The sequence below is a fragment of the Oryx dammah genome, unplaced genomic scaffold (assembly GCF_014754425.2).
Source record: "Oryx dammah isolate SB20612 unplaced genomic scaffold, SCBI_Odam_1.1 HiC_scaffold_20, whole genome shotgun sequence".
Classification (NCBI taxonomy): domain Eukaryota; kingdom Metazoa; phylum Chordata; class Mammalia; order Artiodactyla; family Bovidae; genus Oryx; species Oryx dammah.
The window spans coordinates 8,997,900-9,018,991 of record NW_024070204.1 but is presented as its reverse complement, the minus strand read 5'-3'; the positions used below and the strand labels follow the sequence as shown (position 1 = coordinate 9,018,991).

Genomic DNA, 21,092 nt, shown 5'->3' with positions numbered 1-21,092 from the left:
CAAGGTGTGAAGCCTAGTTTCCGGGTCTCCTGGCTGGCTGCTGCAAGGTGCCCTTAACACCCACACTGGAAGAAACAGGCCTGAGACCAGCCTCTCCTTTCCCGCCTCCAGGCACGAAGATGAAGACCTGCTAAATCGATAGACAGAGCTATCTCCAGAAGGGGCCACCGACAAACCCTCCTTCCTTCCCTAGAGGCATCAGGCCCCAAACGCAACTCCTCCACTGGGCAACTTAGCAAATGAAGCCTACCTACTAAGTGAAGACACACGATTCCAAATTCAGAGCACTTGCTAAACTGAAAATAGGCTGTTTAACGTTATGGGAAAACAAGGAGTTCCATACACCGAGAGAGAGAAGTATTAATGGGGCAACGTGGCACTTTAAATATGTTTGATGATTTTGCAGTCTTCCAGGAATTTATCCTACAGAAATACTAATAAATATGGGCAAAAATGTTTACTGTAGCATGTAATAAAATGAGTTAACTGTCTTTCAGAAAACTTAAATCGTAATCTTATTCACACAATGGAATACAATACAGCTGTAAGTTTTTCAATGGGACAGCTACTTATGTACTGAGATAAAAAGATGTTCAGAAATATGAAGTGAAAGAAGCACTCCACAGAGCTGCCCAGGGCTCATGCCACCTGACTCGGGTGTTGATAAGAGTACCTGTGGACACATGCTTACACAGAGTCTGGAAGCAAACACCAAAGTACTGACAAGTGCTTGCCTCTGGAGGATGGTTTTCAGGTTTTATTTTAACCATATATACATTATTTTCATTCTGTTTCATTCACTTACTCAACAATATTTACTCAATGCCCAATATGTCCCAGTCCTGAAATACAGTAAAAAAAGAAAGTAAAATGAAAGTCGCTCAGTCGTGTCCCCATGGACTGTACCCCACCAGGCTCCTCTGTCCACGGGATTCTTCAGGCAAGAATACTGGAGTTTGGGTAGCCATTCCCTTCCCCAGGGGATCTTCCCGACCCAGGGATGGAACCTGAGTCTCCTGCATTATAGGCAGATTCTCTACCATCTGAGCCACCAGGGAAGCCATGTAGTAATCCCCAAATAGATTTTTTTTTCTAATCTTTGGAGCTTATATTCAAGTGAGGAAAAAGATGCAAATACAAACGAGATAAGAAAACTGTACAATATTACTAAATATGAAAGAGAAAAAAACAGAAGACAGGAGTGCTCCGGTAGCTACAATTTTGGTCGAGACTCCCTAAAACAGATATTTTATAGAAATGAGGTTGGAGAAAGCTTAGATATTAACGTATGGCAAACAGCAAGTGCAAAGGTCCTGAGGTCTGACCTGTTCTGGAAAAGGGGAGGCTGCCTGGGGTATGGTAAACCCAGTGGGTGTGGGGGATGGTGTGAACTGCCAAGGGTGTGAACCTGTGAAAAGTTCTCTTCTGATTGCGTCTATCTTCTGGCAGAAATAAGAATAAACATCAGCCAAAAGTCTGGAAGGAGGAGGAGGAAGTGCTTTAAAGAAAGAGAATGAATGAAATGGTCCACTGGAGAGAATGTATGAACATACTACTTTTTAAAGTAGAACTGTAACTAACATGCAGCAAACTGCACAACTCGGTAAATTCTGACATGTCAAACCAGAACTCCATCAATAGGGCAAACACATCCACCACACACACGCAGCCTCCCCACCCCATTTCTTCATGCACCTTTGAAGCCCCTCAAATCCCTCCTCACCAAACCCCACTCCCACTGATCTGCTACTTCCAGATTTCTGTATGTTACATTTTCTAGAATTCTATATAAAGGAAAGCATACATTTTTTGTCTTTCACTCAGCATAAGCATTTTGAGGTGTATCAGTGTTGTGTACACGGAGAGTGAATTGCTTTTTGTTGCTGAGCAGCATTTCATTATATGAAGAATCATTTATCCACTCACCTATTGATGGGCATGAGTTGTTGCCAGCTTTGGGTTATTACAAAGCTACTATGAACACTCACGTACAACTCTTCATACGGACTTTTATATTTTGGCAAATAAATAGGAGTGTTAAGTACATGTTTTAACCTTTTAAGAACTGTGCAGCTCTTTTCCAACGTGGTTGTACCATTTTACATTCCCTCCAGCTGAGTATGAGTTCCAGTTCCACCACAACCTCATCAGGATGTGGGATGGTGTCTTTAATTTTAGTAATAGGCTAGGTATGGAGCGGTGTCTTGCTGTGGCTTTAAGTTGCATTTTGCTGTCGTTCAGTTGCTCAGCTGTGTCTCTTTGCAGACCCCACGGACTGCAGCATGCCAGGCTTCCCTGTCCTCCACTCTCTCCCAGAGTTTGCTCATGTCCATTGAGTCCATGATACTATCTAACCATGCATTTTACTTATGGCTAATTCTGTTGAACATCTTCTCATGTGCTGACTTGTCACCTGTATAGCCTCTCTAGTTAAGTATTAATTTTGCCCATTTTTAAAATAGGCAAATAGATTTTACTGCTGGGTTGAGAGACTTTACTCCAAACGCACTTCATCAGAAATGTTTGCAAATATTTTCTGCCACCCCATGACTTGTCTTCTTGTCCTCTGAACAGTGTATTTCAAAGAGCAGATGTCCTCAACTTTGATAAAGGCCAATTCATCAAATTTTTCTTCCAGGGATTGTGCTTTTGAGGTTGTAACCCAAGGATGAAGTTTCCCCTTTGTCTTCTAGAAGTTACACAGTTTAGGGTTTTACATTTAGGACTGTAATCACTCTAAGTTACTTTTTGCAAATGTTAGGACATGGATCAATTTTTAATCTTGCATCTGGATGTCCAATTACTCTAGCACCATCTGTTCACTTTTGCACCTTTGTCAAAAACCAGACCACGTGTGTAGGTCTATTTCTGGACTCTATTATGTTCCATCACACATTGGATTTGTGCAGCTAGCAGAAGGGACTGATCAAGTTAAGCAAAGAACCAACGAGTGAATGAATGGGGCTCCCAGGTATGAAGCATCTTGTCCTAAAGTTACAGAACATGGAGGAGCAGAAAGGCTGGGGCACTGTTACATATATATGTAAAGGAAGAAATTTTAAAAAGATGATGCTTAAACAATGTACAATGGGTTACTAGGTGTTGGCATGCGGACAGCTGTGGTGCCACGTAGGTCTGAGCGGAAGGCGACTGCACGAGGGTGTAGAGGAGCTGTGGGCATGTGGGAGCAGGGGTGCTATGTACACGCGACAGTAATGGAGGATGCAGTCAACTTGTCACAGACTTCCCCAGGTGCATCCTTGCTCCGTGTTCCTGGCGTTTTACTCATACCTGTAACAGAACCTTTTGCTCATTTTTTCCTGTTCTTTTCCATTCTAACGGGGCTCCTTGAAGGTAGATCCCATACTTCATTCCGCTATGGTACCAAGTACAGTGCTAGAAACATACACCACAGTAAATGAGGGTAGGGTGGGGTGAGTGTTACCTCCTCAGACCCTTATGGCACTTGTGATCTGGGTTCTGTTTCAACAAGAGTGGCTGCAAGTCGCACAGTGGGGGGAGGACACTGATGACCACTTACTGAGATTCAGCGTACAACATCCTCTGCTGTGAAATTTCAACTTCACAGCTTATACATACCCTGTGGGTCAAATAGCATTTCACCTACCACTACTGCATATAAAATACAGATACACTTGATTTTTAAAAAAAAAATCATAGGAAAAAAACCAAAACTGAACCTAGAAAAAAAGGAATCTTGTCACAAAGGGCACTTTAGTAACCCTCACTGCGGTCCTTTTTCTCCGATACACATGATCAGTATGTGAGGTAGACTTGACTGGCTTCATTCCATCCAGATCTCCACCAAGAGCCCACCTAGGGAAGCTTCATGCTGGGACCTTACAATGAAGGCGCGGAGCTGGGCTTCACTATTCCTGGTAAGAATGGTCTGTAATCACAGCGGAGGGAGAGGCAAGGAGGGAGGAAGAATGTACCTTCTGCAACTATACTTTTAAATTCACCCTTAAAACAGAATGGAGGGGCTATAATCATATGTAATTTGAGTTTTCTCTTCCATAATTATTATATTTTTAACGGTCTGGATTATCTGCCTCTGCCAACTAATAATGCACATTTCTGTAATTCTGAAGCAACCATGCCACAAAGCAAAAATAAACGAACCAAAAAGCTAGGCTACAACTAACATTTTTATTCAATTTTGTTCTCTCAACTCAGAAGGCAACAAAGGACCACATAAAAAAGGGAGCACTTTATGTACACATAAAGTTGGTCTGTGTATCTGTGTTTAGTAGAAAACTGACATCCCAACTACGTAAATGTTCTATTTATTGAGCTTCTACAACAGTCATTTCTAGGCTCTATGGTCATTACGTTTTCATTTAAGGTACTAATTTCATGACTACAAAATGAGGCACACATACAAAACAGATGGGAATGAAAACAGATGTATCCTATCTTCATGTTGCATTAAATGCCCAAGATATTGTTGGGGATCATCTGAAAGAAGCCCTTATTTACTCATGATGGCTGTTTTTAAAAATGACAGAGGGCAGTAATGGACTGAAAGGAAAAACATCTGACTGCAGGGCACGTTAACGAAGGAGACACAAGGAAGTTAGAGAATCTTCACAGGTCAGACTTCTCCTAGTCCCTCTGTGCTAAGACATTTGTTTTTTTCTTGAAGGCGACTGAACAGGTAACATTCTTAAGGATATTTTAAACATAACCATTTAATTTTACAATATAAAAAATTTATCACAGTAAGAGAGCTTAAAATGTTCAGTCCTGAAAATAAGAATAAGTAGCTTATATGAACATTTTAAAAATGCCAATGTTCTTACGCTGGTGCAACATTCTTCAGAGGAAGTAAATGAGTGAGTAAGGGTGTGTGTATTTTAAAAAGTCATTAATTCAACCTAAATTCAAGAATTACACTTTAATAGTAGCATTGTGCCAATACAGAAAGGACATACCATCTAGGAGCAAATCATCTGAGAAAAAGTTATTCTCTAGTACTTGAATAAGGGAAAGAAAAAACACAAGACAAGAATCCACAGTAATAACAGTTATATTAAATGTTGAAATAAAAATTACTTTTCATTTACATCTGGAATTGAGATGTCCAATCTCCATTGTTTTTCCAGAGAACTAACAGGAAAAAAAAAAAATCACCTAAAAACATGGAGCTTTTTTAAGGCTAGCTATACACAAACTTCACATTGGCATTTTTTTCTTCAGCTTTCATCTCAACTATTAGTACTTAATAGTAGTTTAAAAATCAAACATAATTTGCTAAATAATGAACAACTGCACACTTCATACTGTGACCATTTGATAACTGGTCATGTAAAACTAACCCCCAAATGTTGATTTGTCTTCAATTTATAAACAGGGAAAGTAAATCAAAAAGATCTTTCCTAATGAACTTCCTTGAAGACAGTTTTAGCCCAATGTAAAATGATGCAGAACTAGACTATTTTTTTTTTAATTCTACATGAAGAAGGGTAGCAATACTAGCACTTTCTGAACTAGAAGTTTAAACATTTATAATACTATTAGTTAATAATAAAATCTTGATGCTACCCAAGTAAATAGTATGCCAGCAAATGCTTTCTTCATGAAAGTATTCACCTCACTGAAAACAACAGGACAAAGCACAGATGAAACCCAGGGGAGACCCTTAAGTAAGAGAAGACAAAGGGATCTGCCAGTGAGATGGAGGGCAACTTTTTGGCCATTCTTTTTTTCCTTTTTTTTTTTTTTTTACAAAATATCTGATAAGATTCATTTAAAATTTTGTAGAGTAACAATTTTTATCTATTGTGGTATCTGTCTAGATTTCTTTCTGGCAAGACAGATAAACCTGTTCCAATAACTTTGTATCAAGATCTACAAATTCTCTGAAAAATTTTAAAAGAAACAAAATTAACATAATTAAAGTTATATGCCCAATTTGATATTTTTCCCCCAAAGAGAACAATTTATATAGACATACACCATAACAAGTGGCATTATGTTTAAAAAAATGCTAATTTTTACAGTAGGACTAGATTTCTAAGTGAAGGTAGGGCTAGCAAACACCTTATTTCAAACATGAGAAAGGGCCACTACCAAGTGTGGAAACTGTAACACTGAGTTCTATGTCAAGCTTTTTCTTTTTTTGATACTGATGTTTTAAAGTTCTCACTTACCACTTCAGGAAAAATTGCTGAAATATGAAACAATCAGAACCTGGTGCTTTTCATTTTGGTAGCTTATGTTTGACTGACTCTCATACTTTAAAAATCCTTGGATTTAAGCCTATGGGTTTTAATACTATATGGAAACTCTTTTATGGTTTCTTAAGACCTTTGCTGACCATTTTCTCTGAGAACTTCTAAGTTATCATTCATAAAACAAACACTCCCCTTACAATATACCATCACCGTCAAACACTGGGATCACAGGCCCGACCATTCTCTCTTTCCATTTCTCACTTGAAGCTTTGGTTATACAGGAAAACCAAGTCTCTAAGTGCTCTGCCTTCTGAGATTTTATAGCATGCTTCCAATGAAATACACTCTGCACTCCTATGTTAAAAGGCCAGCATGGCCAGCTTCCTCCTGGTCAAATAAAACCAAGCTGATTTTACTGATAAGTTTTATTCTGTAAACAAAAAGCTTCAGAAACTTTGGAGAAAAGCACTGGCCCTAATCCTCAGCCAGGGACGTGCTCGCCAGTGGGACCTGGGGCTCCAGCCAGTCTCCTCTAATCTAAGCCCACAATCTAATGCTGTCAACCTAAGACCACAGACCCTGGCTACACTGGACAGACACTCAGTATGTCCTTATTCCAGGAAGATGTAGGGTCACTGGTGATGTTATTTTCTTAAGATTCATGATCTTGAGTGACTCCTGGCCACTGCTGCCAAAAGGACAGCTGTGTGTGGGAAAGGGGAATTGGGGGACCCAAGGAAAAAACTTTTGGACTTTTGTTTTTCCTCTTAAGTGTAGACATGCCCCTAACAAGCACAAAACCCCTACTCCCGATGCTGATCACTAGGAATATTAAATTATCAAAATTAAAAATAATTTCCCAACCTAGCACAAGATACTATACAATATTACAAACACAGACATATGAAAAAAAATCAGGCAGTAGAAAATGTACAACAGCTTTGGTGTTATACAAAATAACTTCCAAAAACGATTGACAGTGAAGCACAAGTTCATGTTTTCTTAGCACAGACACTCCACTGTTGATTTCTACTTGTTTCCTTTTAGGTTCTTGGTAAGGTCTGAACAGCCAAGACACACAGAACGCACAGTTCACTTAAAAAGAACTGCTAGGAACACCAGGACATCGTGCTCCAAAAGACGTCATTAAAAAGTCTGCCTCTGCACTACAGCTCTGCGGCACATTTCCTGTCAAGATCACAGCAGGTCCAAAATAAAGTGACAACTAGATTTAATAAATTAATATACATTTTGTTTAAAGATGTACAATGCACATTCTGTTTAATCCAGGGCTCTAGGGTATCCAGGAACTTCTATTTACACATGTACAGACCTCGGACAGCAGTGATGTCAGAAGATGCAAGGGCGGCAGGGTCTCGCTGCTGCTCGCTGAGTGCTGAGCACACAAGTCAAAGACACCTAACTTAAAAACAATGCTGAGAGATCACTGGGAAAATCTCCAGAGAAGTCCACAAAAAAGGACACGTGAAGGCAAGGGGAAGGCCAACGTAGTGGAGACAACCACTTTATTCTTGGGACGACTGTGGAGGTGGTGGTGACGTGCCTTGTTTGCCGGATTTCCGTTCATAGTTCACGAGGCGCTGGCCCACAAGGTACCTGGGTTGTAAAAAACAGGGTGGTTACTCTCTTCTGTCGTCTTCCTTACTAAACATCCTTCCTTGGGGTAGCCAGTGATACATTTTTAAAAATGTAAATCAGATCACTTCACTCCCTCTTAGAACCCTTCAATACTTAGGGAGGTAGAATGGGGGGTCTAGAATGACCACAAGCACAAAAACAGGCATTTCATAGCAAGCCATGGGACTTACTGGAGACAGAGATGCACAGGTCAGCGGCCTCAGATGCTGTGCAATGGAGAATACACTCTGGTCCACAGACCAGGGACCCTCAGAAACTGAGCCCTGGAGGCCAGAGGTAGGTAAGGTCAAGTAAACTTACTCAGGGGATTTATGTCTTACAGATCATATTTTACAAAACTGGTAAGTGGATAGATCTGAAGAAATGGACTGCAAATATCACCAGGAAGCTGGGTAGGGAGGAGAGTCAAACTCTGAAAAGCTCCAGCTCTAAAGAAAAGGAGAAATCAAAAGGCAAAGTTTTCAAGGAGGTCCAATGGAGAAGTATGTGTGCAGGGGACTGACAGAAGGTAGGAGCTTATGGTTCAAGAAAGAAAACTAACTGTCCATAACCTGTGCGATGTGGCGGCAGGGAGGTGATGACAGATGGAGCAGGGCTGCAGAGACGGAGATGGAAGTTCCTGTGGCTGGAGTCACGAGGCTGGAGTCACCTATCAGGATGACGTCCCCGTAACAACCGCAGGGGCTGGGGAGGAGGGGCAGGAACATGCCTCTCCTGGAGGCTGACCCCAGGAGAAAAGTGGGTGCAAAGCTGATGGCAACAAGCTGGGCCAGGGGTCGAGAACAAGTGTATCTGCTTGGAGTCAGCAACAGAGATCCAGAAGTGCCCAGCAGGACTTGACACAACGGTGTGTAAAAGTGGGAGAGGGAAGCCAGCCCATGACAGGGCGCTGGGCACTGCTGCAGCCAACAGCAAGCACGCAAAAGCCCAGGGAATGGAGGCCTGGCACGTGCTGAGGACTAAGGACTCAGCAGCTTTTCTTTTTCACCATGATCTTCTCCACCCTGACTTCCATCTATCACTCTTCTGCCAACACATATGCTGCACAAGGTACTCTGGCAGTTTATGCCAAGGAGCTTATTAAAAACATTCCACTAATCCTACAGCTTCTTTGTCATGGGCTCACTGTTTAATCCCATTTTTTTTTGTCCTCCTGATATTCTTTCTGAAGGTAACCATTCCTTATCCCACTGTTCCCCAACCAAACAGTGTTTTTTCAAACTGTGAGATTTTGTAAATGTTTTAGACAATGCCAACCTAGTAATATCTGACATAATCCACAGGGCACTACCGGACACACACCTGAAGTTCAAACCATATCAAGATATCAAGCCCAGAGAGAAAAGCAAAGTAAACTTAACCAGGACCCAAAAAGTAGGGGCAGAAAAAAGAAGACTGAGCCCACAGGCAGTCCTGATACCCTCGGCACCCCCACACACAGGCACGCTCGGCGCCTCCCAGGGACCAAGCCCTGAGACGTGCACTGTGAATATACACTGCAAACAGGATGTGGCCTCTGTGGAGCTGCAGTTCAATGGTTTCCTGCACGGAGAGACAGAGGGGAAAGACAACAGAGGGCGCTGGGCTGCGGGCAGCTCATGAGAGTGTGTCTCCTATGTTACTGCAGTATTACTGCACTGCCAAGACAGGGGAGGTGAGAAAACTTTCAGCACTGAAATCGCCCTCCCCATTCTTTCATGGTTGACAGAACTTAGACTCTGACTCCCTAAGAGGTCTAGTGTTTATCATCATCAGTAAATGATTTGGAGAAGCCCTGAACACTCTAGATTTCACTCTTTAAAAAGTTACTCTTAAGTAAGAGTCCTCAGAGTAACAAGGTGACCAAATAATCTGTTGTCCAAAGCTGGCTCTCATGACTAAACAGGGGCCGGTTGGCGGGGGCCAGCGGCTGCTAACAAAGACACGAAGGCACACGTGCAAACTGGGAGGACGGAGAATGACAGACGCACTTCCTGTGAGATGCCGTTAAAGCAGAAGGGGATTCCGCCTTCCAGTAGGACACGGAGGGTCAAAGGGCTGTTACCCCAGAATGGGTTTTCGTCGACTGTCCTCAGTTTCGTGGAGGGCAGGTGGTAGCGTCTCCTCAAAACAGAGTGCAGCACACTTTAAAGCAACCTTGACCTCTTCTCTCAGCCACAGGCAGAGAAACCCACCGGCCTGTGGCTACAGGAGGCGCCTGGGCACAAGTGCGAGCTCCTAGAGTAGGTTTCTTTTTTTCTCTCTTTAGGTTTCTTATTTTTTATCTGAAACTACTTAATATACTGCCAGACCAAGACATCAGAAAACAGACTGAAAAGTATTTCAAATGGACATTAAAAAAATCTACCCCCCAAAATGAGTTTCAGTCTTTTTCATCTCCGGCAATAATTCCGTATTTTTAGTCACTTGATCCAAGCCAAGTACTTAATAACTCTCTTTTTTCCTTTCTACACCCAACCTGTTGGCAAATCCTGTTCATTCTACCTCAAAATACATCCAGAATCTGAGCACTTTTCCCTCTTGTGATTTATCACATCAGACACAATAGTTAAGATACGTGACATTTTAACAAGGGCAGATAAACCAATAAAGTCTGGACTTACTTGTCATTTTTAATATGTTCATAAAGGCGCTTAAACTGGCGGACCTGGAAGGACAAGATTCCCATCAACACCACAACCATCAGCAAAAATGGATAAATCCGCCGATGGACCAAATTTTGCATTTCCGCAGTAACACCTGTAAAACCAAACAAATGAGAACTCTTAAGTATATATACAGTGTATACATAAAGACAGTGAAATGAAAATACATCCCTTCCCTAAGAAGAGGGAAGGGGAGCTTAACTGAAACTCATCCTGTACGACCCAGAGTGAGGCCAGGAGTGCCTGGGGCCAGCCCTAGCCAGAGGAGGAGCCCCGTGAACTACCCCAGGACCTAGACTGTGCTCTGAATGCCACAGAGCAACCAAAGAAAGCATGTTCACCAGAAAGTCTTGAACAGTAAGACTCGGTCTTCTGAAAGGTCATCGTGGCTACAGTGTGGAGACTGAGTTAGTGGTAGAGGGTTCTGAGCAGGGAAACCCAGAGAGGAGACAGCTGTGGTTGCGGTGAGAGCCGATCTCTGTCTCAACAGGAGGCAGGCAAGGGCACAGATGAGAGAATGGGTTCCTGGGGTCAGATCAGCAGCACTCAGAAGCCAGCTGAGTCAGAAGAGCAGAGAGCCTCAGGTGACATGTAAGACCTTCAAGGTCTCTGATTCATGCTACTTGTTGGAATAATAATGGGGGTAACAGAGAGGGAACTCAGTAGAAGAAAAATACCTGGAGGGGAAAACTGTCTATATTATTGAATATGTGCTTTAAGGTCGTGTGAGGCTTTTTCAGCATGTAACTACTAAGGTGCTATCTACATGTTAAAGTGTCACAAATGAGCATCTCCTCTTTGGTTTTTCTTTTATGCTAAAGAAGATTTTTTTACGTTTCAATACTTTCTTACCTGCCTAGAGAAAAAAACTGTGACAGAGTTTTATTATCCTTATCTTGCCCTGACTAGTGAAATCTAAAAAAATAGTCTTTGAGAATCATTGTTTTAGCTGGATTTATATTTCCAATAAAGCGTTTGGAGCCAGGTAACCTCATATTGGAAGGGACAAGAATGTACTGATGTGGATAAACCCACCAAGTAAAGGAACGATGCCGGACGCGATGACGTAAGGTACACACAGGGAAAGCAAGAGCACAGAGATCACTGGCGCTGCCAGTTTCCGAACGATGTACTGAAGATCAATGTTCCGGATGCCATTTGCGTAAACCTGAAACACAGGGGGTGGGTGAGAGCCACTATTGGAGACAAATCCCTCCAGGCTAAAGGGCGATCTCTACTGCAGCCAAGACACGGAGCGGGACCTATCAGCCCAAACCGATTCAAGGTGGCTGTTTTTTTTCAGAAGTCAAGGCAAATTCTGGAACACAACATAGGTGTGGTGTCCACAAATTTTTAAAAGACATGCATTTACTTCCTAACACTTTGCAGTTAACTCTGCTAAGAGATGTAGTAGTAACATCTAATCCTAACCCGAGAATAACAGCTATACTAGCTTTGTGCTCTACAACACCAGGTGGCATCTGTAACATTAGCTGAAGACCACATAACTTAAAATAATTTTATATATAAATTGTGTGAGAGTAAGCTGTGTTATTACTCAAGATTACATTCATGTTATCTGAATATAAGAAAACATTACAAATAGGAAGCACGTTTCTAAAAATCTAGTTATAAATCAAATTTGAACAAATCAAAAGCTATTTTATAATGTAACAATTCAGTATGAAAGAATGCTACAGTGAAATTTTTTTTAATTCAAGAATTTCTAAACTATTTCCATCATTTTTTCTAGAAAGTTCTACTGAATAGTACTGCAGAGGAAAGAATGGATGGCAGTGGGGAGATCCTGGGAATAATGGAACATAAACATGGTGTGCAGAAGGGATCAAAACTGAAGAGCACTGTGTTTCCCCAACGCTCCAGCCTCTCCTGGCCCTCGACCACACAGTGCGGTGCGGCTCACTCCAGGCCCTGGACCCTCGGACACGGGCCAGAGCATCAGAATGTGAATGACACACAGGCTCCTCTGACCCCTTCGAAGTCCTTTTAACCCAAATGCATTTAAATTAATGCAGCAAAGCAGCTCATTGTTTCTCAATCATTAGACACATGTATGAGAAACAATGCATCAGAGAGAAAATGTCATAAAGATCAACAATGTTTATTCTCCAAGAGGGTCACGGCCTCACCTAGAACCTCTGAAGTGAACTGGTCTGTACCCCTACAGTAAATGGATATGCTGCAATGTACCCCCAATCCATCTCACTTCAGAATCAGCCCTCTCTTGAGAGACATATGCAAAGACATACAATGGCTCTTCCCGGTCCCACAAATCTCCAGGTACAGGGATTTTGGGACTACTTTTTTGTGCATACTGGACTGAGAACTATTTCCTATACATCAAAAGGAGGTGTACCTTTACTGCTATGAAACTGTAACACTTTCTTAATTTTGTGCTGCCCTAAGGACAAGTAGGTTGTTTCTAAGTCCATCCTCTAGGAAACCAAACTTAAAAGAAGTAAGAACCAAAATTTACTACATTGGTTATTTAGGAAGAAATCTTCCTAAAATGAATTATCCTACTTCCCAGCCTTATTATCAAAGTACAGAAGCACAACCTATCTCTTTCAAGGTTATCACCACAATGACCAAATTATCTGACAGTTCCATAATACAAAACTGTCACAGGTGCTACATAGCTAGAATACCTCTATTTTTTAAATCTATTCTTTTCCTGCCTTTTTCTTTACTGCCTTACACATTGACCTCTTTTCTCTACTACAGGTTTACAAACCTGAATCCCTGCTCTAAAAAACAAAGAAAAGCACACGTGCTAAATTCTGCCTTTACTTTTGCTCAGGCATCTAGGTACTTTAAGCTACCAGTTAACTTCAGGTAAGGGAAGTTTTAAGAGTAGTTGATGATAAGAGTAAAAAGTGCCTTTCTCCTAAAAAAAAAAAAAAAAATCATATATCCTCATTAAGGAAAACATAGAAAACTTGAAGAGAAGTGGGAACATGAAAAATAAAGGCCCCATGAGTCAAACTTGCTTACCTGCTCAATTACAGTTTTCAGCCACCACTGAGGACCCATCAATGTTATAGCTGCAATGATTTTGGCATGCAGGACTCCAAGTGCCCAGTCCTAGGGAATAAAAATCATTTAACAGGTTTTGTTTTTAGCAATAAACCCAACACAGAGGCTATACAGTTTTTTTACATTATTTACTTCAAAACACAAGTTCTGTTGGATCAGTAACAATTTTATATAAGAGTAATAAGTACACTGGAAGAAAATTCAGGAAAGTTCAGTGTTTCTACCAAAACTCATTCTTATTATCTCCAAAAAAAATCTGCATTATTTTCCCAAGAGAACTAAGAGAAGTGTTTACTTTAGTGGAGAACTCAACAAGCAAATAAATAAACCAGTGCCCTGCTTTTATTTCATCACACCATTCTTAGGCTGTTCTATTGGTTTGGACAGGGAAGCCCTGTCTGACCTAAAGAAGCCATCCCGAGGGCTCAGAGCTGGTGCACTGGCACTTGTGCTGAACTGTTACTAGGACCCGCACTGCCACACGGAGCTCCTCACAAGGGGCCTCCTGCCCACCCCCACTCTCCACCAGGCAGCCAAAGCGATTGCCACTCAAACCACCCAAGGAATCTCTTGAAAGTGCAAATCAGATCATCTGAAGAGTCTTCCCTGCTTACAACCCTGAATATAGCACACACAGTCCTTCCTACTCTGTTCTCTGTTTATCCTAAAATATCTGTGTATTTAAGGATCACATAACATTTAAATCTATTCTTACAGAAAACTGAAACCTTTCCAGGGACGGCTGGAGTCCTCTGTGACCACCCGGCAGCAGTAACCACAGCTAACATCTGCTAAGTATCTTCTACATTGGTTTCCCTAGGCACCAACCAATTTCTATACGTGTTATGTCCCACAGGAAATACGCAGTACCTGTTTTACATGGATTTTGCTCATACTGTTCTGTTCTGATTTTCCAGTTTGGTTGGCTGGTTTTCCAAAACATCTTCAAAACGGGGTGCGAGGCTGAGGCATGCACTGAACACCACTCTATGCTGACAGATGAATGACTGAATGACATTTTGTCTGGGTACAGGAAGCATGGTTTTTGTCCCTTTGATCTTAGTGGTCTCTAAACACCTACCTTCTACGGTTTCAGTGCTACAAAGTTCACTGCCAGTACGGTTCTTTTCGGAGCTTGTGATTTAATTCAGAAATTTTACCAAGATGTACCCAAATATGTGTTTTCCTCATCAATTTCCATTTCACCAAACCTGATAAGCTCCTTCAACCTACAGAGCAGTTCTTTTCTTCAATTCATTTAAGAATGTCTATTTCTGTGTCAATTGTGGCCTCGTATTTTGGCACTGTAGAACCTGTTTTATGAGTGTTAGTAAGTCTCCTGGCTGTATCCCCCACCTCTTCTCCCCTCAATCGCCTGCTCTTCAGCTGTGCACTGGGCATTGGTCTTCCAGATCTCCAGCCTGAGCCTTAATGGTGACTGGTCACATTTTTAATTCATTTACTGAATTTGTTTGAAATCCATGCTATAAAACACCGCGACAATTTCTCTGTGTTTTATGGGTGCTGCTGTGTGTGCATTCACACATATCCTAATAGCCTGTTTTTATCTTCTATTTGGATGCTCACAGCTCTGCAAGCAGTTCCCCGTCACTGGGCCTTTTCTTTCTGTGGCTGCTGGGCCCCTCCTTACATACAACAGTTATTACTTTTCTCTACAGGCTCAATGTGGCTCAGAGGCTCAGACTGAGAATAGCCTACAGGGCTGCAAAAGGATCTTTTAGCTCATTAGACCTCTAGGGTAGCAAGCAAACAGCCTGTCAATGAGAACATGGAGAAAGCCTCTCTGCTTTTTCTCTATCCTTCCATGCTCCAGGCAGAGAAGCTTTAACCCACCAGCTCAGCTCTCTTGTGGCCTTTGGGAGTCTAGAAGGCACCCAAGTGAAGTTAATGTTCACATGGGGAGAAACACAGAACACTGAGGTTCCAGCTCTTTCAAATCCTCTGCTTTGCAGTTCTTTACCACACTAGCTCCTCTGCTAGAATTCCAGAAGAGCCCAACCTCCCACAGAACAGCTTAGAGTCAGGGATGAACAAAACACAAGTTGTTCCTTCAAACTTTGTATTTTATCCAGCATATTAAGGATATCATGCTGTTGGCAACTTTTATCTATCCTATACTCAAAAATGTATCTGAGAGCAAGCTGTATTAAAACATACAGCAAAACAAAACCAAAAAATGAAACACACAACTTGACTTCTTTTTAACTGCTGCATTGAATTCAAAAGGAAAGATATATCAGATTTTATTTAGTTATTTTCTACTGATGGACATCTGGCTTGCTTCTAAGTTTTCTGACATCATAAAAACCACAGGATAGCAGAACAACCCTGTTCATGTCTCCTGCACATGTGTAAATATTTCTTTGCAGGATTTCTGAAAAGTGAAACTGATGGGTCACAACATATAAGCATTCTTGAAACAGTAATTTCAACTACTCCACCAAGGTCAGGATGTCAGACACTGTCAAGACCACCAAGAACACATGTACAGGCGAACAAGCTGCATCACTACTCAATGCGGTAAGGCAGAACAGACAGTGGGGAGGACTCAGAGCCCTTAGTACGAGTGTTAGCAAAGGCTTAAATTCTAGTTCTCTGGCCTGTGTGAAGTGCTCTGAGGAGAATTTAAGGAAGCAGGGCTTTGCTCTATTCCAGATGCTATTTAGAAAAGTAGCCCACCAGGCTCCTCTGTCCATGGGGTTCTACAAGCAAGAATACTGGAGTGCGTTGCTGTGCCCTCCTCCAGGGGATCTTCCCAACCCAGGGATCAAACCCAGATCTCCTGCACTGCAGACAGATGATTTACTGTCTGAGCCACCAGGGAAGCCCATTATAAAAGTCCTGGTAATCTATAATTTGATATTTTAATCAATCTTATCCAGAAGACAGGACAGACTGAGGCTAATAAAACTGCAGCTGGAAACGAAGGAGCAGCCAGGAATGAGCACGTTTAGTCATTTGTGTGGTCTGGACAATGTTCATGCTTTGCCTGCATTCAGACATGATTATGGAGGGGCCTTAATTTTGTTGTGATCCCTCACGGTCACAGAGTGGCAGTATAATGCTGATGTTCTGTCAAATGTTCATATTCAACAGGAGGCACAGCTCCTGGACTCGGGCTGTTCTGATGTTCTTAGTGCAGTGCGCCACACGACCGCAGGAGGCACAGAGCATCTGCTGGCCACATCTGCAATCATCACATGGGTCAAGGCAGTGTCTGCTGACCCCTCCTCTACGAAGCTGTTTCCCTTTCGGGTATCAAGTAATCTGAAAGGTGACACTTTGTCACCATGCAAACCACCACCTCTGCACTGTAGTGGCCTTAAAACATGACCACAAATTCTTCTCCCATGGAGTGGTAGGGGGCTATGGCCACTTCCTATAGATCTACGCCAACCTGTGACTTGCTCGTACCCAGAAGGAGGCAGTGAAAAGCAATGTGCAGGACTTGTGAGAGGAGGCCATGAAAGCTGATGTAGCCTCTGCCTTGTTGGTTGGGACACTGATTTCCCTGAAGTGCATTGGAAGAAGCCCAAGTACCTTGAGCCTCCAAGCTATAAAAAAGCTCAAATACGTCCAGGGGCTTCAGCCAAGAGCCCAAATGAGGGGCAACGACCAGTGCCAGCCCTCACATGAGTGATGACATCTCCAAATGATGTCAGCTAAAGCTGTCAAATCACACTCAGCCACTGAGTCTCCTACATGAGACCCCAGAGAACGTGAATCAGATAGCAGATTACGCCCTGGCTTAACTTCTGACCCACAGACTCTATGGACAAAATAAATGATTGTTTTAAGCCAGTAAGCCAGGGCCGTCAGGTAACTTGTTACTGCAGCACAGTAACCAAAGATCAACCCATCAACTTTCACCTGATGGGTTTAGTATTCACTGACAATCCCAGGAATCAATTATTTTAATTATTGCAAAATAATGATTTTCCTAATTAATTCCCTTAATTCCTATTTTTCATAGATGCTATTATTCTGTGAAAAACAGCTTTCCTTCAGTCCCTGATGCTATTACACTACACTGCAATTCAGCCTCTACAGGAAGGCATCACATACACCTAGCAATTTCCCTTTTTTGCTCACTTTCACTCGGGTTCTAACCTACGAGCCGTGTCACCTGTGTGTGCTGTCTCATGTCAGGGCCTGCCCCCTCGTTCCTCCCTGGAATACACTTCTTTTCTCGCCCACTCCTCTGCACTCTACTATGTGGTCCTGGACGTCGTCTCTCCAGAAAACCGTATGTGAACCCCCCAGCTGGGTAAGTACTTCGCCCCCTAATGCTTTGCTCCTCACGCATGCCCCACCACAGCACTGTCTACCGGTCTTTCCCACCAGCCTGCAAGGTTCCCAGAAGTCCTCGCGTTAGCCTCACTCTCATCTGAGTTACACCGCACAGGGGCTGGGCACACATTAAAGCACTCGAATGTATCTGCTGCTAAATGAAGTTTACGGAGGTTCTTCATCAGGAAGGTAGACAAAATTTTCATCTCTGAAAAGTTTATTTTTAAAACAAAGCTGAAAAGGCTTTGAATGACTGAAGTCAATATCCACCCTTTCCCTAATCTCTCAAAAATTTGAGGTCTGTGATGTTAACTTCAGGCTCTAAGTATGACAGAAAAGTTAAATCTCTTTTTCCACGTGTATTTTAAGGCCTTTGCTATGACCTGCAGTTAACCTCAGAATGTTCTTTTTAATAAGCCTGTGACTCTTGTATGGGAAAATGTGTAATTATTCAAAAATGTAGGTTATCGCTTCAAGGCTCAAAACTAAACGGAGCAAGGCATCAACCTAACTAAAAGTGAAAAGACCAACACATTAGCTTGCATTTGTAAATATTAGTGAAGCCTATAGTGACATTTTAACTGATAAAGTAAGGTATTACTTACTTTACTTACTTACTTTATACATGACCTGCATATTTCAAAAGGTAAAATTCATTATCTGATCAATTTTACAAGAGCTCCTACAATAGAAAAAATTAAGGAGTCTTTCTAAACAAGCTGCTTAAAATCACTTTAAACACCTGAGAATTTTTCTGATTCCAAATACAAAAGAAAATATGAGCAAAAGACATGCACTTACCTGCCACGGGTAAAAAAGAGGAGTCTGATCCAAAGGAACCCTCAGGGGAGCAACAATAACCAGCTCAAACAGAAGCCCCAGAAGAAGTGGGACCACCCCAGCTAGCAGCACTGCCACAATCACAGTCTTCATTATCTAGTGGGAGATGAAAGGCCACTGAGTTAGACAGTCGCCCTGACTTCTAGCCGAACACTTTATCTCACGTGAAGTTTATTCTTCTTTGACCTGACGCCTAACAGAACAAATACATACCTTATACAACTCACTTTTTATGTTACATGTTTAAATGAAATCTGAATGTATGACTACAAAAACTCAAATTACTTAGCAAAAGCATGAAATTACTACTGAACATATTACTATGTTGCTACAAAATTATCTTATTACATATATTAACCAAGTGGCTGTGTTACTTTTCTCAATCTAAGTCTCAGAATAGGCTTCTGTTTGTCCAAGAAGCTGACCAAGTCTCCACTCTCCATCTTGGAGAGTTACTGCCAGTGTTTATCATCTCCCTGGTTGTTCCACGCCCCTGAGCCAATGGTGGCCCACCCACAGGCTGACCTGTGACCTCTGAGATAGACTGATATAGTTAAAGCATTCTGCATAACCCTAGTTAAGGTAATTAACCAAGCTGATCAAATTAGCTGATCAAATTAGAGCAGTACTTCTCAGGGAACTGAGGACTGTGGGAAGTCCTTACTTCTGTGGGAAGTTCAGTTCCCACAGAACTTACTGAGATGACAGAAACGACCTGTATCTGTGTTGTGTAAGATGGTAGCCGTTAGTCACATGGCTACTCTATTAGCACAGCTATAGAATTTGGACAAAGTGGCAAAATAGAAATTGGCACAAAAAGAAGGAAGAGGTAACATGTAAGAGCCCCTATGAAATCCTGACAAAGAAATCAGTTTTAAAGTGGCCTTGATGTCCCTTTTTCTTAAGGGAGTCTCAGTAAGGACAGTTGTTTCAACAGCAAGAGACTAATAAAACGGTGTGCATTAAGACACAGTAATTATTTCTTTACATAGCAATATGATGTGGAAGAATATCAAATGAAAACTGGTACTGGCTAGTTTCTCTATTTAAATATAGTTAAGCGTCTCATTATCTACAGATGACACAGCAATCAAATCCCTCTGTTCTTAATATACAATGAATCTCTTGTGGTTTTCTTTAAACATGAATACTAAATAGATATTAAACTCCTAGTAAAATCAAAATAAAAATTCAGATACAAAACTAGAGTTGATTATACAAATGAAAAAGCATAAAGCAGTGACCTAAACATATTTATCAGTCATAATCAACATTATGATCAATTAATAAGTTGCCACCCTTAGACAATCATCTTACAATGACATTTTCCCCTACTCCTATGACAACTAAGTTCTTTACTGAGAGTAATAATTCCCATTACCTACTATACTTTCACACTAGCCAGGACATTCTTGAATAACAACAGACTATAATTAAAAGAATCTCATTTATATAGAAAACACTGACTGAAACCTGAAGTCAAGTTTTTATATATTAAAAGAACTTAATAAAATTTTAGAAAAAATAACTTTCAAGGAAATTTCTACTTTAACTGATTTTAAATTCTACAGACTATCTTACGTCTCAAGGGCATTACTGGATCATTTAATAGCATGACTTTCTTCTAACCCTCAGATATGTCTGGACTGTATTTTTCAAAGTAAAACCAGAAAACTACTGCCTTAAAGGAATACTCCTTTTAATTCAAAAAATCAACTTTCTTAACACAATCAACACAGTGAAACAAAGTAAAAAGATTTAAAGAAACCACTGGAAAAACATTCACCACTGTTGTCAGACAGGACCAGTCTTGACTAGAAAGGCCTACCATGAGGGACCACTCCTTGACCTTCTGGAATATCACTCTGCGTCCCTGTGGCATCCACGCCACAAGTACCGTCACTGCCCGGATAGTGAGCCAGCAAACATAGAGACCACAGGCAGCTGTGTAGAGCTCATGGATTTTGGCAGTCCCGGTCCAAAATGACATTAACCAACGGCCAGCAAATACTGAAAATACAAAGGCTGATCAATGAGACATGCTACTGTGCAAAAACAACTCTAATCTTGATGTCAATGTTGTACTACCAGTATTTTCAATTCTTTCAATCATTGTAACTGATTATTAAAAAGACAGCACGTTTTGATGTTATCAGTGTCTTCATTAAGAGCAAACAAAATAAAAACAAAATCCCCCAAACTCTAAAGATAAAGTCATAACTTAAGATACAACCAAACCACAGCAAGTCACTGGGTACAAGCTCGCCTGTGACCTGGATGGCGACCTGCGAGGCCAACTGCTTATTCTCTGGGGACCGAAATGACTTGAGGAGCAGGGTGTTCTTGCTGTCTGGATCATCAAATGAAATGATTGTGCACGTAA

General features: G+C 41.5%; 1 protein-coding gene across 1 annotated transcript in view; it reads right to left on the bottom strand.

Moving 5' to 3' along the window:
- Nucleotides 1-5,034: 5,034 nt before the first annotated feature.
- Nucleotides 5,035-21,092, bottom strand: part of MARCHF6 (membrane associated ring-CH-type finger 6) — a 73,937-nt gene continuing 57,879 nt past the window's right edge. Inside the window, exons 21-26 of the mRNA XM_040262509.1 lie at nucleotides 20,538-20,719; nucleotides 18,671-18,805; nucleotides 13,517-13,606; nucleotides 11,537-11,669; nucleotides 10,460-10,595; nucleotides 5,035-7,814 (exon numbers count right to left, since the gene is read on the bottom strand). Of these exons, the coding sequence (XP_040118443.1) occupies nucleotides 7,724-7,814; nucleotides 10,460-10,595; nucleotides 11,537-11,669; nucleotides 13,517-13,606; nucleotides 18,671-18,805; nucleotides 20,538-20,719 (767 nt within the window). The 3' untranslated portion in view covers nucleotides 5,035-7,723. The remainder of the gene's footprint in view (nucleotides 7,815-10,459; nucleotides 10,596-11,536; nucleotides 11,670-13,516; nucleotides 13,607-18,670; nucleotides 18,806-20,537; nucleotides 20,720-21,092) is intronic.